Source organism: Macaca nemestrina, chromosome 20 (genome assembly GCF_043159975.1).
Source record: "Macaca nemestrina isolate mMacNem1 chromosome 20, mMacNem.hap1, whole genome shotgun sequence".
In the NCBI taxonomy this organism is placed as follows: Eukaryota; Metazoa; Chordata; class Mammalia; order Primates; family Cercopithecidae; genus Macaca; species Macaca nemestrina.
In genome coordinates this window covers 20,233,647-20,248,599 of record NC_092144.1, presented here as the reverse complement: position 1 = coordinate 20,248,599, position 14,953 = coordinate 20,233,647, and the positions used below count along the sequence as shown (strand labels likewise).

The 14,953-nt window shown below is 37.9% G+C and overlaps 1 protein-coding gene across 7 annotated transcripts in view; it reads right to left on the bottom strand.

Moving 5' to 3' along the window:
• Positions 1 to 1,011: 1,011 nt before the first annotated feature.
• LOC105489698 (zinc finger protein 493) overlaps positions 1,012 to 14,953 on the bottom strand; it is a 52,705-nt gene continuing 38,763 nt past the window's right edge. For 5 of the 7 annotated variants that reach the window (XM_011754694.3, XM_011754699.3, XM_011754698.3 and 2 more), the window contains one exon: positions 4,087 to 6,357. In XM_011754694.3, coding sequence (XP_011752996.2) covers positions 4,451 to 6,357 — 1,907 coding nt within the window. In that variant the 3' untranslated portion in view covers positions 4,087 to 4,450. Of the gene's footprint in view, positions 1,704 to 4,086; positions 6,358 to 14,953 lie in introns of those variants that run through there. The other 2 variants (XM_071086629.1, XR_011617517.1) reach the window with 2 other exon arrangements.

Genomic DNA, 14,953 nt, shown 5'->3' with positions numbered 1-14,953 from the left:
AATACACAGCTAACAACATATTAAACAGGGATAAGTTGCAAGATTTTACTCTAAAAGCTAGTATAAGACAAGGATGCCCACTCATCCTTACTAAAGTCAGTCTTGCTAAACATAGTACAAATCCAAGAAAAAGGAATTAGGAAATAAAATCAAAAGCATTCAGATAGGACAAAAGGAAGTTAATTGTTCCTGTATAATTATCTTTTATCCCTACACATAATCTGAAGTATAGAAAAACCTAAGTAAGACTGACTGGGACTGGGCACCGTGGCTCACACCTATAATCCCACTACTTTGGGAGTTGAGGCAGGCGGATCACCTGAGGTCAGGAGATTGAGACCAGTCTGGCCAACATGGTGAAACCCAGTCTCAACTAAAAATACAAAAAAAAAAAAAAAAAAAAAAAAAGTAAAATATTATCCAGGCCTGGTGGCACAATACCTGTAATCCTAGCTAGTCGTGAGGCTGAGGCAGGAAGATTGCTTGAACCTGAGAAGTAGAGGTTGCAGTGAGCCAAGATCATGCCACTGCACTCCAGCCTGAGTGACAAGAGTGAGACTCAATCTCAAATAAATAAATAAATAAATAAATAAATAAATGCCTAAGATTTTACTTAAAAAATTATTAAACTTTCAAAATACAAAAGCAACAGGACAGTAGCATTTCTATGCATTAACTATTTCAAAATGAAAATTAAGAAACACTGTCATACACAATAACTATAGTAATAAATTCAATACAAAGCAGAGAATACATTTGCTTGCAGCATTTTTGAGGCTTTTGGTTTTATACTAGTCACTTTGTTAAAATAATTTTTTCCCCAATACTTCTTCTGAAAATAAGTACAAACTTCTACTCACACACACTCACTTACTTTATAACTTCCTTACACCTAAAGTTTATCTTTTAGAGTAATGTATATTTAACCCAAACTAAAGTTTGTGTGTGTTTGCAGGCAGACAGGACACATGTTCAAATATATATATATGTATAAAATTTTAAGATATCTACTCAGGACTCAGAAATGTATTTTATTTATACTTGCATATGATTTCTATTATAACCATAAAAATAACCTGGTAGTCAATTATAATTTAACTGTTCATTTTTTTTTTTTTTCTTGAAATGAAGTCTTGTAGTGTCGCCAGGGCTGGAGTGCAGTGGCATGATCTCAGATCACTGCAACCTCCACCTCCCAGGTTCCTGGCCATCTCGAACTCCTAAGCTCAGGTGATTCATTCGCCTGGGCCTCCCAAAAGTTCTGGGATTACAGGCGTGAGCCACTGCACCCAACCATAATTGCACATTTTAAAATAATTTTTATTTTAACCATAAAAATAACCCAGTAGGCAATAACAATTTATATATATATATTTATATGTATTTTAATATATATATATATATATTTTTTTTTTTTTTTCTTGAGACAGAGCCTCACATTGTCACCTAGGCTGGAGTACAGTGGCACGATCTCAGCTCACTGCAACCTCCACCTTTCAGGTTCCAGTGATTCTCCTGCCTCAGCCTCCTAAGTAGCTGGGATTACAGGTGCCTGCCACCACGCCCAGCTAATTGTTTGTACTTTTAGCAGAGACAGGGTTTCACTATGTTGGTCAGGCTGGTCTCGAACTCCTGACCCAGTGATCCACCCATCTCGGCCTCCCAAAGTGCTGGGATTACAGGCGTGAGCCACTGCACCTGGCCATAATTGTACATTTTTAAAATAAGTGTAGAATTGGGTTGTTTGTAATACAAAGGAATAAGTGCTAGAGGTGATAGATACCACATGTATCCCAATGTGATTATTATATATTGTATTTGTGTATCAAAATATGCCATATATGGCATAAGTATATACACTCATGTACCCACAAAAATTAAGAAAAATAAATTTAAATGATTAAAATAAGAATAAAAATTTAACCTATAAGAACAATATTCTTTAACTTATTTGCAGTTTGAAGCCACTGGCAAAAGAGATGACTACAGATGTTAGTCCATTATATTACCAAATAGTATACTACTACCATCTTTTACCTATGCCTTTTGGTAAGGTGGAAAAGGTTAACCTTTTTGGCATAATAACACTTCATTGAATGCACAATATTTACCATGTTAAAAATGTTGAAACAGTTACATTTACACATAATTTAAAAATTTCAAAATGTACTGCATTTTATTACATAAAAGCACAATTAGTACAACATACGAATATACTACTAGTTTTCTCATAATGCAAAATATTACTCTTAACGCCTTACTCGTGCATCACTCAATAGTATAAGTTAACCACAAAGAACCTCTCCACTTAGATTTTCATCATACATCTTACATTTTAATACTTACTCATCCATAAAAAAGATAATAAATAATGCCCACCTAATGAAAAAGAATCTCTCATACCTCTGATGCAGCAACAAATGATGACATGTTTTCACAAGTCAATAAGAATGAAGAAACAGCAGAAAATAAAGAGTTGAGTTACATCATTTGCTTTTCAAAAAATCTGTAATTTTTTCAAGAATGCATGATCTGAATAGTTATTACTCTGCAAATCTTTTACTCCTAACACTATATACAAATAATTTTTCTACCGACTTTAGTTTTAGATTATTTTATATACTCAGAACTCTGATTTAGAATATTCAAAGTGTCAGTTCCTCATATATTTCTACTATAAATTCTGGTATTTACATAGACTTAAATTTGGATTGAATTTTTTTTATTTTTACTACATCTTTGAAAATATATTTTAGTATGAACTCTGGTGTTTTCTAAGCTGTAGTTTTTCAAAAAGTCTTTCCCCAAATTTATTACATTTGCAAGACAATTCTCCAATATAAATTCCCTGATGTTGAATAAAGTTTGAGCAACCCCTTCAGAGTTTTTCTCTAGTACAAAATGTGGACAATAAGATCCGATACAAGTAAAAGTACTACAACCTTCTTTATGTTTGTAATGTCCATCTTTAATATATTCTCCTTCACTTTAAAGGATAGTATTTTCTGAAAGATCTTTTGACAGTAATTGCACTTATCATGCTTTTATTAAGCCTGAACTCTCTGGTGTTAAGATGTGAGCAGATACTGATGTCTTTTTCACAGTCTATATTTGTACAATTTTTCTCAAATATAAATGATTTTCTGTGCAATAAGATGTATTAGTTAAAAATTTTGCCACATTGTTCTCACTTGTAGGAATTTTTTCCAGTATATTACCTATAATCAAGTGTGACAACCATTTAAATACTTTGTTACATTCTCCACATTTCTAGGATTTCTCATTAATATGATTTCTTTTATGGTTAGAAAAGTTTGAGGTGTTGTCAGAAGCATTGCCACATCTTTCTTGTTTGTAGAGTTTCTCTCCAGTATGAATTATCTCATGTGTGTTAAGAACTGAGAACTAGTTAAAACCTTTGCCATATTTTTCACAATCATAGGGTTTCTCTCCAGTATGAATTTTCTGATGTTTAGTAAAACTTGACGACTGGTTAAAGGCTTTGTCTCATTCTTCACTTTTGTAGGGTTTCTCTCCTGTATGAATTATTTTGTTCAATAAGGTTTGAGGACTTGTTAAAAGCTTTGCCACATTCTTCACAGTTGTACAGTTTCTCTCCATCATTAATTATGTTTAGTAGGAGTTGAGGACTGGATAAAGGCTTTACCACATTCTTCACATTTCTAAGATTTTTCTCCAGTATTAGTTATCTTATGTTTAGTAAGGTTTGAAAACTGGTTAAAAGCTTTGCCACATTTTCCACATTTGCACGGTTTTTCTCCAGCATGAATTATCTAACGTGTAACAAGCATTGAGGATTGGTTAAAAGGTTTGCCACATTTTTCACATTTGTAGGGCTTCTCTCAAGTATAAACTATCTTATGTGCAGTAAGTTGGACAAGCTAAAGGCTTTGCCACATTCCTCACGTTTGTAGGTTTTCTCTCCAGTATGAATTATCTTATGTTTAGTAATGGACGAGGATTTGTTAAAAGCTTTGCCACATTCTTCACATTTGTATAATTTCTCCTTTATGAATTATTTTATGTTTAGTAAGGTATAAGAATCAGTAAAAAGCTTTGAGCATTCTTCATATTTGTAGGGTTTCCTTCCAGCATGAATTATCTTATACGTAGGCGGGGTTGAGAAGTGGTTAAAAGCTTTGTCACATTCTTCACATTTGTAGGATTTCTCTATGGTATGAGTTCTCTTATGTTTAGTAAGGGATGAGAACTAATTAAAGCCTTTGCCACATTCTTCACATCTGTAGAATTTCTCTCCAATATGAATTATATTTAGTAAGGTATAAGAATCAATAGAAATCTTTGCCACATTCTTCACATTTGTAGGGTTTCTCTCCAGCATGAATTATCTTATGTGTAGTAAGGGTGAAGTTCTGATTAAAAGCTTTGCCACATTCTTTAGTAAGGGAAGAGGCTTTTGCCACATTCTTCACATTTGTAGAATCTCTTCAGTATGAATTCCAATATGAATTATCTTATGTCTACTAAGATGTGAAGACCGCCTAAAAGCTTTGCCACATTGTTCACATTTGTAGGGTTTGTCTCCAGTATGAATTAGCTTATGTTTAGTAAGGTTTGAGGAATGGTTGAAAGCTTTGCCACATTCTTCACATTTGCAGGGTTTCTTTCCAGTATGAATTATCTTATGCGTATTAAGGTTTGAGAATCGGTAGAAAGTTTTGCCACATTCTTCACATTTGTAGGGTTTCTCTTCAGTATGAATTATCTTATGTTTAGTAAGGGTTGAGAATATACTAAAGGCTTTGCCACATAATTCACATTTGTAGGGTTTCTGTCCACCATGAACATGCTTATGCCCAGCGAGGTGTGAGGACTGCTTAAAAGCTTTGCCACATTCTTCACATTTGTAGGGTTTTTCTCCAGTATGAGTTTTCTTATGTATACTAAGGATTGAAGATCGGTTAAAAGCTTTGCCACATTCTTCACATTTGTAGGGTTTCTCTTCAGTATGAATTATCTTATGTTTAGTAAGTGTTGAGAATTCACTAAAGGATTTGCCACATTCTTTACATTTGTAGGGTTTCTGTCCAGTATGAATTCTCTTATGTGTAGTAAGGTGTGAGGACCGATTAAAAGCTTTGCCACATTCTTCACATTTGTAGGGTTTTTCTCCAGTATGAATTATTTTATGTATAGTAAGGGTTGAAGATCGCTTAAAAGCTTTGCCACATTCTTCACATTTGTAGGGTTTTTCTCCAGTATGAATTATTTTATGTATAGTAAGGGTTGAAGATTGTTTAAAAGCTTTACCACATTCTTCACATTTGTAGGGTTTCTCTTCAGTATGAATTATCTTATGGTTAGTAAGGGTTGAAGATCGTTTAAAAGCTTTGCCACATTCTTCACATTTGTAGGGTTTCTCTTCTGTATGAATTATCTTATGTTCAGTAAGGATTGAGAATATACTAAAGGTTTTGCCACATTCTTCACATTTGTATGGTTTCTCTCCAGTATTAATTCTTTTATGTGTAGTAAGGTGTGAGGACTCCTTATAAGCTTTGCCATATTCTTCACATCTGTGGGGTTTCTCTTCAGTGTGAATTATCTTATGTTTAGTAAGGGCTGACAAAACACTAAAGGCTTTGCCACATTCTTCACATTTATAGGGTTTTTCTCCAGTATGAATTATCTTATGTCTAGTAAGGGTTGAAGATCGGTTAAAAGCTTTGCCACATTCTTCACATTTGTAGGGTTTCTCTCCAGTATGAATTAACTTATGCCTAGTAAGGTGTGAGAATTGGTAGAAAGCTGTGCCACATTCTTCACATTTGTAGGATTTCTGTCCAGTATGAATTCTCTTATGTGTAGAAAGGTTTGAGTCCTGGTTAAAAGCTTTGCCACATTCTTCGTATTTGTAGGATTTCTTTCCAGTATGAACCCGCCTGTGTCTAGTAAGGGTTGAGAACCAGATAAATGCTTTGCCACATTCTTCACATTGGTAAGAATTCTCTCTAATATGAATTCTTTTATGCTGACGTAGGTGTAAAAGCAGGCAAAATGATTTGCCACATTTTTTACATTTGAAAGGTTTCTTTCTAGTATGTTTTGTGTTATGTCTATTTGAATTTAAAAATTTGTGGAAGACTTTCACATATTTATCACATTGAAGTATTTTTCTCTGGGTAGTTGTCAAACACAGGTTTAGTTCATTATAACCTTCTTTGTGCACATTACACTCATTCACACTTTTACAGCCTTTTCTTAACTGTAAATCCTTGTGTCCACATTTTACATATTCTCTCAGTATCACTTTTTGAAAAGAATCTTTAATGCCTGGCCCTGGGCAAAGGTCTTCAGCAAAATGAGAACATACAACTGAAAGAAATAAAAATATCAAATTACTCCACTTACTAGACTCAGATAAACATAGATTACAAATCTAACCTATAATATTATACAAACTACATAAACAAGATAGCATAGCAAAATACCAAAGGCTCTAATTCTTTATAGACATATGTATGTAACAAAAACATACTAACCAGAATACATCTGAGAAAAAATTATAAATGAGTTAAGTGTTTGAAGCACCCCAGGTGAGCACAAAGTGACACAGAAGGGAAGAGCTAAAGTTTGTTACATTCACCCAACATGGCTATTCCAGGTCCCCAATATAACATAATGCCTTTAGAAGTAAATTGCCAGCCAGATGCAGTGGCTCAACCTGTAATCTCAGCTACCTGGGAGGCTAAGGTACCAGTGAACCAAGATCGCACCATTGCACTCCAGCCTGGGGAACAAAGCGAGAATAAATCTCCAAAAAAAAAAAAAAAAGAAAAGAAAAGAAAAGAAAAAAAGAAAAAAGAGGTAAATTGCCAACTTTTGATTTTTTTTAAAAAAGACAAGTAAAATGCTGGCTCAAACTTCTTTATTACTTCCTTGTCTGGGCTTTTCCAGACACTGGTTTCTGTCTCCTATGATACATAGTGCAAAAAGAAATGGTGCTTTACTTTGGAATGACAGTTTGAGTATGCTGAGACCAAAGGTAAATGTTACAGCAGTAGAGACAATGCAGTACCACAGAAAGAAAACAGGTGTAGCAAGTGATTACTGAGTATTAAGAAAAAAGATGACTAGGGGTCAGGCGCGGTGGCTCACGCACATAATCCCAGCACTTTGGGAGGCCTAGGCAGGTGGATCACGAGGTCAAGAGATTGAGACTATGCTGGCCGACATGGTGAAACCCCATCTCTACTAAAAATACAAAAATTAGCTGGGCATGGTGGCACTTATCTGTAGTCCTAGCTATTCAGGAGGCTGTGGCAGAAGAATCACTTGAATCTGGGAGGCAGAGGTTGCAGTGAACCGAGATCACACCACTGCACTCCTGCCTGGTGACAGACTGAAACTCCATTTCAAAAAAAAAAAAAAAAAAGACGAATAATTTCCTTTAACTAAAAAATAAACACAAAATTTCAGACAAGACAGACTGAAAGAACATGATCGTGAGAGATACTCAGAATCTCTAACTCAGACAATTGTTCAAAGTATGCCAGGAGAAAGCCATATTACAGAGATTGTGACAGGTAACTTTTTAATGTTCAAATTTTGATAAAAGATTACAATGTGGCCAGGTGCAGTAGCTCACACCTGTAATCCCAGCACTTTAGGAGGCTGAGGTGGGCGGATCACCTGAAGTCAAGAGTTTGACACCAGCCTGACCAACATGGAGAAACCCTGTCTCTACTAAAAATACAAAATTAGTCTGGCATGGTGGCAGGCACCAGAAATCCCATCTACTCGAGAGTCTGAGGCAGGAGAATTGCTTGAACCTGGGAGGTAGAAGTTGTGGTGGGTGGAGATCATGCCATTGCACCCTAGCCTGGACAAGAAGAGCAAAACTCTGTATCAAAAAATAAATAAATAAAATTTTGAGGAAGAAACAATAAAAAATGAAATAAACTGAGTAATACTCAATGAGTGAAATATGAGCACAGAGAACTACAGAAAATCAGAAAACTGGAAATAAGAAAAAAATATTTAAAATACTAGAAAAACAAATTATGGAGGTAAAAAATATAAAAAAACTGAAAAATCTTCAAAAATGATGTAAAAATAAAAAAGCTCAACAAACAAACTGGGACACAAGCAAAGATATTTATATCAAACACATATGTAAGTACAATTGTAAAAGTCACAGAAAAGGGAATCTTGGGAGCTACAAGATAAAAGTGATGTGTTGGCTGGGTGCAGAGGCTCATGCCTGTAATACCAGCACTTTGGGAGGCGGAGGTATGCCGATCACCTGAGTTTGGGAGTTCAAGACCAGCCTGACCAACATGGGGGAACCCGTCTGTACTAAAAACACAAACTGGCCGGGCGCGGTGGCTCAAGCCTGTAATCCCAGCACTTTGGGAGGCCGAGACGGGTGGATCACGAGGTCAGGAGATCGAGACCATCCTGGTGAACACAATGAAACCCTGTCTCTACTAAAACTACAAAAAACTAGCCAGGCGAGGTGGCGGGCGCCTGTAGTCCCAGCTACTCGGGAGGCTGAGGCAGGAGAATGGCGTGAACCCGGGAGGCGGAGCTTGCAGTGAGCTGAGATCAGGCCACTGCACTCCAGCCTGGGGTACAGAGCGAGACTCCGTCTCAAAAAAAAACAAAAAAACAAAAAAACACAAACTTAGCTGGGTGTGATGATGCCTGCCTGTAATCGCAGCTATGCGGGAGGCTGAGGCTGGAGAATTGCCTGAACCAAGGAGGCAGGGGTTGCAGTGAGCTGAGATTGCACCATTGCACTTAGCCTGGGCAACAAGAGTGAAACTTCGTCTCAAAAAAAAAAAAAAGTGTTATTTGCAACAATACTCTTATGAGATAGCCAGTGGATTCTCAACAAAAATTTTGCAGGCCAGGAGACTGTGTGAAATAGTCAAAGTTCTGAAAAAAATTAACTATCAAGTATTTATAATACCATCACCAAGTCTGTCCTGCAAAATAAAAAGAAAAAAAACTTCAAAACTAACCAAATTCTAAAGAAGTATATTGGCACTGTCTTACATATAAAAGGTGCTGAAAGCAGTTGCTTCCAATGAAAATAACAAGACTCAACAAAACAACATAAAATCGTATTAAAATACATTATTTTCTGGGAAAGATATGCACATACACAAAAACAAATTTCTTAGCACAAAAAATACATCTATATAGATACACAAAGCAAAATAAGAAAGAAGTAAAAGCATATCAAAATAAAAATAAAGACACAAAGAGAAAATGTGGGACAAAGATACAAGAATCAAATAGAACAATAAACATTAGTAAGTCTCTTTGTTTCAGAAAACTTTGTGTCTGTACAGGCAGAAGAGATTATGATCACGTAGTACAGAAGCCTGTGTTGGTAAAGGAGACAAGTTCCTGCTACACATTCAGTGTCTGGGGTTGAGATAAGCCAGAAGTCTTCTAGGCACCTGTGTATATTCTTGGCCATAAACCCTAGGGGCAAAGCTGTTGTGGGCACAATTCCGGAGGGTAAAACCTTGCCCTGGGAGAGGAGTGGCCATGTCAATTTTTAGTGGGTATGGTCAAGAGTGGGTCACAATCATGTGGGCACCAAAGTGGGGAGAGGCAATAAGTTCTCAGAATATTTTTACTCTCTTTTCCCTCTCTCCCTAGGAGACCAAGAATAACAGGACAATGTACAGTGTGACAGCCTGTGTGCAGAACAAAAGCTTCACTTCCCTCAGACACCTGAAGTCTCCCTCCAGCCCAGGCCTGTGATAGTTAATACTGAATGTCAACTTGATTGAAGGATGAAAAGTATTGATCCTGGATGTGTCTTTGAGGGTGTTGCCAAAGGAGATTAACATTTGAGTCAGTGGGTTGGGAAAGGCAGACCCACCCTTAATCTGGGTGGGCACCATCTAATCAGCTGCCAGCACGACCAGGATATAAAAGCAGGCAGGAAAACATGAAAAGGTTACATTGGCCTAGCTTCCCAGCCTTCATCTTTCTCCTGGGCTGGATGCTTCCTTCCCTCAAACATTGCACCCCAAGTTATTCAGTTTTGGGACTCAGACTGGCTCTTTCTGCTCCTCAGCTTGCAGACGGCCTATAGTGGGACCTTGTGATCATGTGAGTTAATACTAAATGAACTCCCCTTTGTAAATATATATCCATCCTATTAGTTTTGTCCCTCTAGAGAACCCAAACACAAGGCCCCTGTGGTAGCTCTCGTCTGACAAAAAAAGTTGTAGTTTGCTGAACACCAATCAATTATCCAACACCAACTGGCTGTCCAACAACTCAATTCTGACACCACCCAGAGTCAACACAGAATCCACAAGTTCAGGACTCAGTCCCACAACACTGTCCCAACTGCAGATGCCAGTCACATGGCTCTGGATAACCATCTTTATTTCTGAACTACTGCTAACAAGCCAAGGTCTTCCACATCTTCCTCCTCAAGTTCAATAATTTGACAGGCTACTCAGAGAACTCAGCAAAACACTAAACTTACATGTTGGGAACAGGCCCCCCAAAATCTGGCCATAAACTGGCCCCCAAACTGGCCATAAACAAAATCTCTGCAGCACTGTGACATATTCATGATGGCCATAACACCCAAGTTGGGAGGTTGTGGGTTTACCAGAATGCGGGCAAGGAACACCTGGCCCACCCAGGGTGGAAAACCGCTTAAAGGCATTCTTAAACCAGAAACAATAGCATGAGCGATCTGTGCCTTAAGGACATGCTCCTGCTGCAGATAACTAGCCTAACCCATCCCTTTATTTCAGCCCATCCCTTCATTTCCCATAAAGGATACTTTCAGTTAATCTAATATCTATAGAAACAATTCTAATGACTGGCTTGCTTTTAATAAATATGTAGGTAAATCTCTGTTTGGGACTCTCAGCTCTGAAGGCTGAGGCCTGTGATTTCCACTTCACACCTCTATATTTCCGTGTGTCTTTAATTCCTCTAGCGCTACTGGGTTAGGGTCTCCCCAACAGAGGTAGTCTCAGTAAGTTGTGTCCATCATGGGGGCTCGAATCCAGGTTGAAGGGTCACTGGAGCAACGACTGGAGAATGTGGAACTAAGCTGGATGACACCCAAGTACTCTTAAAACAATTCCCATGGTGAGTAAGAAGGGGAGCTTGGAAGCATCAGGGTAACAATGGGACAAGTGTGGGCCCTGGTTCCTTCCTCCTTCTAACTTTTCCACACTGATAATGAGGAGGAAGGAGAGTATAACGAAGTAACAGAAGAGGTTATAGACCAGGTTTATTTGCCAGCTAAAGTGGCACAGGAGGGCGAGGTTCATCCCTACCCTTCTGCACCCCCTCATTATTATTTTGAAGAAAAAGAGTGGCCTGACCCTCCAGATCTTTCTTTTCTGGAGGACACTGGGCAAAAACTAGTTGCCGCAGTAACTGTTCGAGCAGTGCCTTGAGCCACCACTCTTAATTCTCTTTAGGCAGGAATTCAGCAAGCTAGACGAGAGGGTGATAGAGAGGCTTGGCAGTTCCTTGTTAGAATATACCCCTCAGGTCAACAGGGAAATATAGCTACATTTGAGCCTTTTCCTTTTAAAATACTCTAAGGAGTTTAAACAAGCTATTAATCAGTATGGACCAGGTTCTCCTTTTGTAATGGGACCGTTAAAGAATATTGCTGTTTCCAGTCGGATGATTCCTACTAACTGGGATACTCTTACTCGAGATTTTCTAACTCCTGCTCAGTTCTTACAATTTAAAACTTGGTGGGCAGATGAAGCTTCCATTCAGGCTGCTCGCAATGCCCAGGCCCAACCTCAAGTTAATATAACTGCAGACCAACTTTTGGGGTTTGATGGCTGGGTTGGTTTAGATGCACAAGTGGTCATGCAGGATGGCACCACAGAACAGCTTAGAGGAGTGTGTATTAGAGCTTAGGAAAAAAATCACTTCATGTGGAGAAAAATACCCTTCCTTTAGTGCTGTTAAACAGGGACCAAAAGAAACATACATGGATTTTATAGCTTAGTTACAGGAGTCTCTTAAAAAGGTGATTGCAGATTTGGCTGCTCAGGATATAGTGTTGCAGATATGACTTTTCAACAATGCTAATCCCGATTGTCAGGCTGCTGTGCGACCTATCAGAGGGAAAGCACATTTAGTTGATTGTATCAAGGCCTGTGATGGTATCAGAAGTAATCTGCATAAGGCCACTCTGCTAGCACACACAGTGGCAGGGCTGAGAGTGGATAAAGGAAATACTCCATTTCCTGGAGCTTGTTTTAACTGTGGGAAGCATGGTCATACTAAAAAAGAATGTAGAAAAAATCAGCGAGTCAGGCCGCCAGATAGGGGAAAAAAGAAAACTGCTGATCCTGAAATATGTCCAAAATCTAAAAAAGGAAAACATTGGGTTAATCACTGTCACTCTAAGTTTGATAAAGATGGGAACCAGATTTTGGGAAATGCCATGAGGGGCCCATCACAGGCCCCGTTAAAAATTGGGGCATTTCCAACTCGGGCCATTCCCTCATCCCTGTACATTGTCTGTCCCCCGCCACAGCTGGTATTGCTGCAGTAGATTTATGCTGCACAAAAGCTGTGAGCCTTCTGCCTGGGGAACCCCTGCAAAAGCTCCCAACAGCAGCAGTCTGTGGACCTTTGCCAGCGCGGACAATAGCATTACTTCTAGGAAGGTCTAGTTTAAAAGGGGTACAAATATATACAGGTTTAAAAGGGGTACAAATACATACAGGAGTCATTGATTCAGATTACAACGGGGAAATTCAAATTGTTATATCTACTTCTGTCCCCCAGAAAGCACAGCCAGGAGAGCGCATAACACTGCTCCTGATTGTGCCGTATGTGAAAATGGGAAAAAGTAAAATTAAATGAACAGGAGGATTTGGAAGCACAAATAAACAAGGCAAAGCAGCTTATTGGGTAAATCAAATTACTGATAAACATCCTACCTGTGAAATAACTATTCAGGGAAAGAAATGCAAAGGTTTGGTAGATACAGGAAGGGACATTTCAATTTATGGGGAAGAGATTTATTACAACAATGGGGAGCACAAGTTCTAATTCTGGAACAATTATATAGCCCTCAAAGTCAACATACAATGCATGAAATGGGGTATGTCCCTGGTATGGGCCTAGAAAAAAATTTTGCAAGGTTTGAAAAAACCACTTCAAGCAGAAAGACAAAGTTCCCACCAAAGATTAGGATATCATTTTTGATGGTAGCCATTGTTAAGCCTCCAGAACCTATACCTTTAAAATGTTTACCAGATAAGCCAATTTGGATAGAACAATGGCCGCTAAGTAAACAGAAACTGGAGGCTTTAGAGAAATTAGTTACCGAACAATTAGAAAATGGGCACATAGCTCCAACATTTTCCCCTTGGAATTCTCCAGTTTTCATAATTAAGAAAAAATCAGGTAAATGGAGAATGTCAACTGAGTTAAGAGCCATCAATTCAGTTATATAACCTATGGGAGCATTACAGCCAGGATTGCCTTCTCTTGCTGTAATTCCAAAATTTGGCCTTTAATAGTCATAGATTTAAAAGACTGCTTCTTTACTATCCCTTTAGCTGAGCAAGACTGTGAACGGTTTGCATTTACAATTCCTGCAGTAAACAACCTGCAGCCTGCTAAGCGTTTTCACTAGAAGGTGTTGCCACAAGGTGATGTTAAACAGTCCAACAATTTGCCAGACATATGTAGGGCAAGTAATTGAACCTACTCATAAAAAATTTTCAGTGTTACAGTATTCATTATATGGATGATATACTTTGTGCTGCCCCTACTTGAGAAATATTACTCCAATGTTACAATCACTTGCAAAATTTGATTTCTTGTGCTGATTTAATTATAGCTCCTGACAAAATTCATACTACTACCCCCTACTCCTACTTGGGGACCTCAGTAAATGACACTACCATTGTGCCACAGAAACTAACCATACGTAGGGATCAATTGAAAACATTAAATGACTTTCAAAAAAATTACTAGGGGACATTAATTGGATATGACCTGCTCTAGGCATTCCTACCTATGCCATGAGTAATCTGTTTTCTATCCTTAGAGGAAAGCCTAGTCTCACTAGCCCTCGACAATTAACAAAGGTCAGGCTGAGGGAGAGTTACAACTAATTGAGAAGCAAGTTCATAAAGCTCAAAAAAATACAATAGATCTGGAGAAGACTCTAGATTTGCTAATTTTTTCAACTCAGCATTCACCTACTGGTGTTATTATCCAAGAACAGGACTTAGTAGAGTGGCTTTTTCTTCCACATACTAATTCATGGACTGTAACTCCTTATTTAGATCAAATCACTACTATGATAGAGATTGGGAGAACCTGGATTGCTAAATTACATGGATATGATCCTGGAAAAGTTATTATCCCTCCCATGAAGGCACAAATACAGCAAGCTTTTATAAACAGTCTTACTTGGCAAACCCATTAAGCTGACTTTGTGGGTATTGTTGATAATCATTTTCCTAAAACAAAATTGTTTCAGTTTTTGAAATTAACTGGATTATCCCTAAAATAACTAAATGTAAACCAATTGAAGGTATTGAGAATGTTTTAACAGATGGGTCTAGTAATGGTAAAGCTTCTTATTCTGGCTCAAAAAGTAAAGTTTTCCAGATGCCCTATACTTCAGCTCAAAAAGCAGAGCTTGTAGCGGTAACTGAGGTATTGATTGCTTTTGATATGCCTATTAATGTGATTTCTGATTCTTCATACGTGGTTCATTCCACACAGTTAATTGAAAATGCTCAGTTACGATTTCATACTGATGAACAACTGATGACTTTATTTACCCAACTGCAAACAGCAGTTAGGAGTAGAATGCACCCTTTTTACATCACTAACATTAGGGCTCATACACCTCTTCCAGGACCTTTGACTGAAGGGAATCAAATGGCTGATTGCCTAGTTGCTAATGCAGTATCTAATGCTA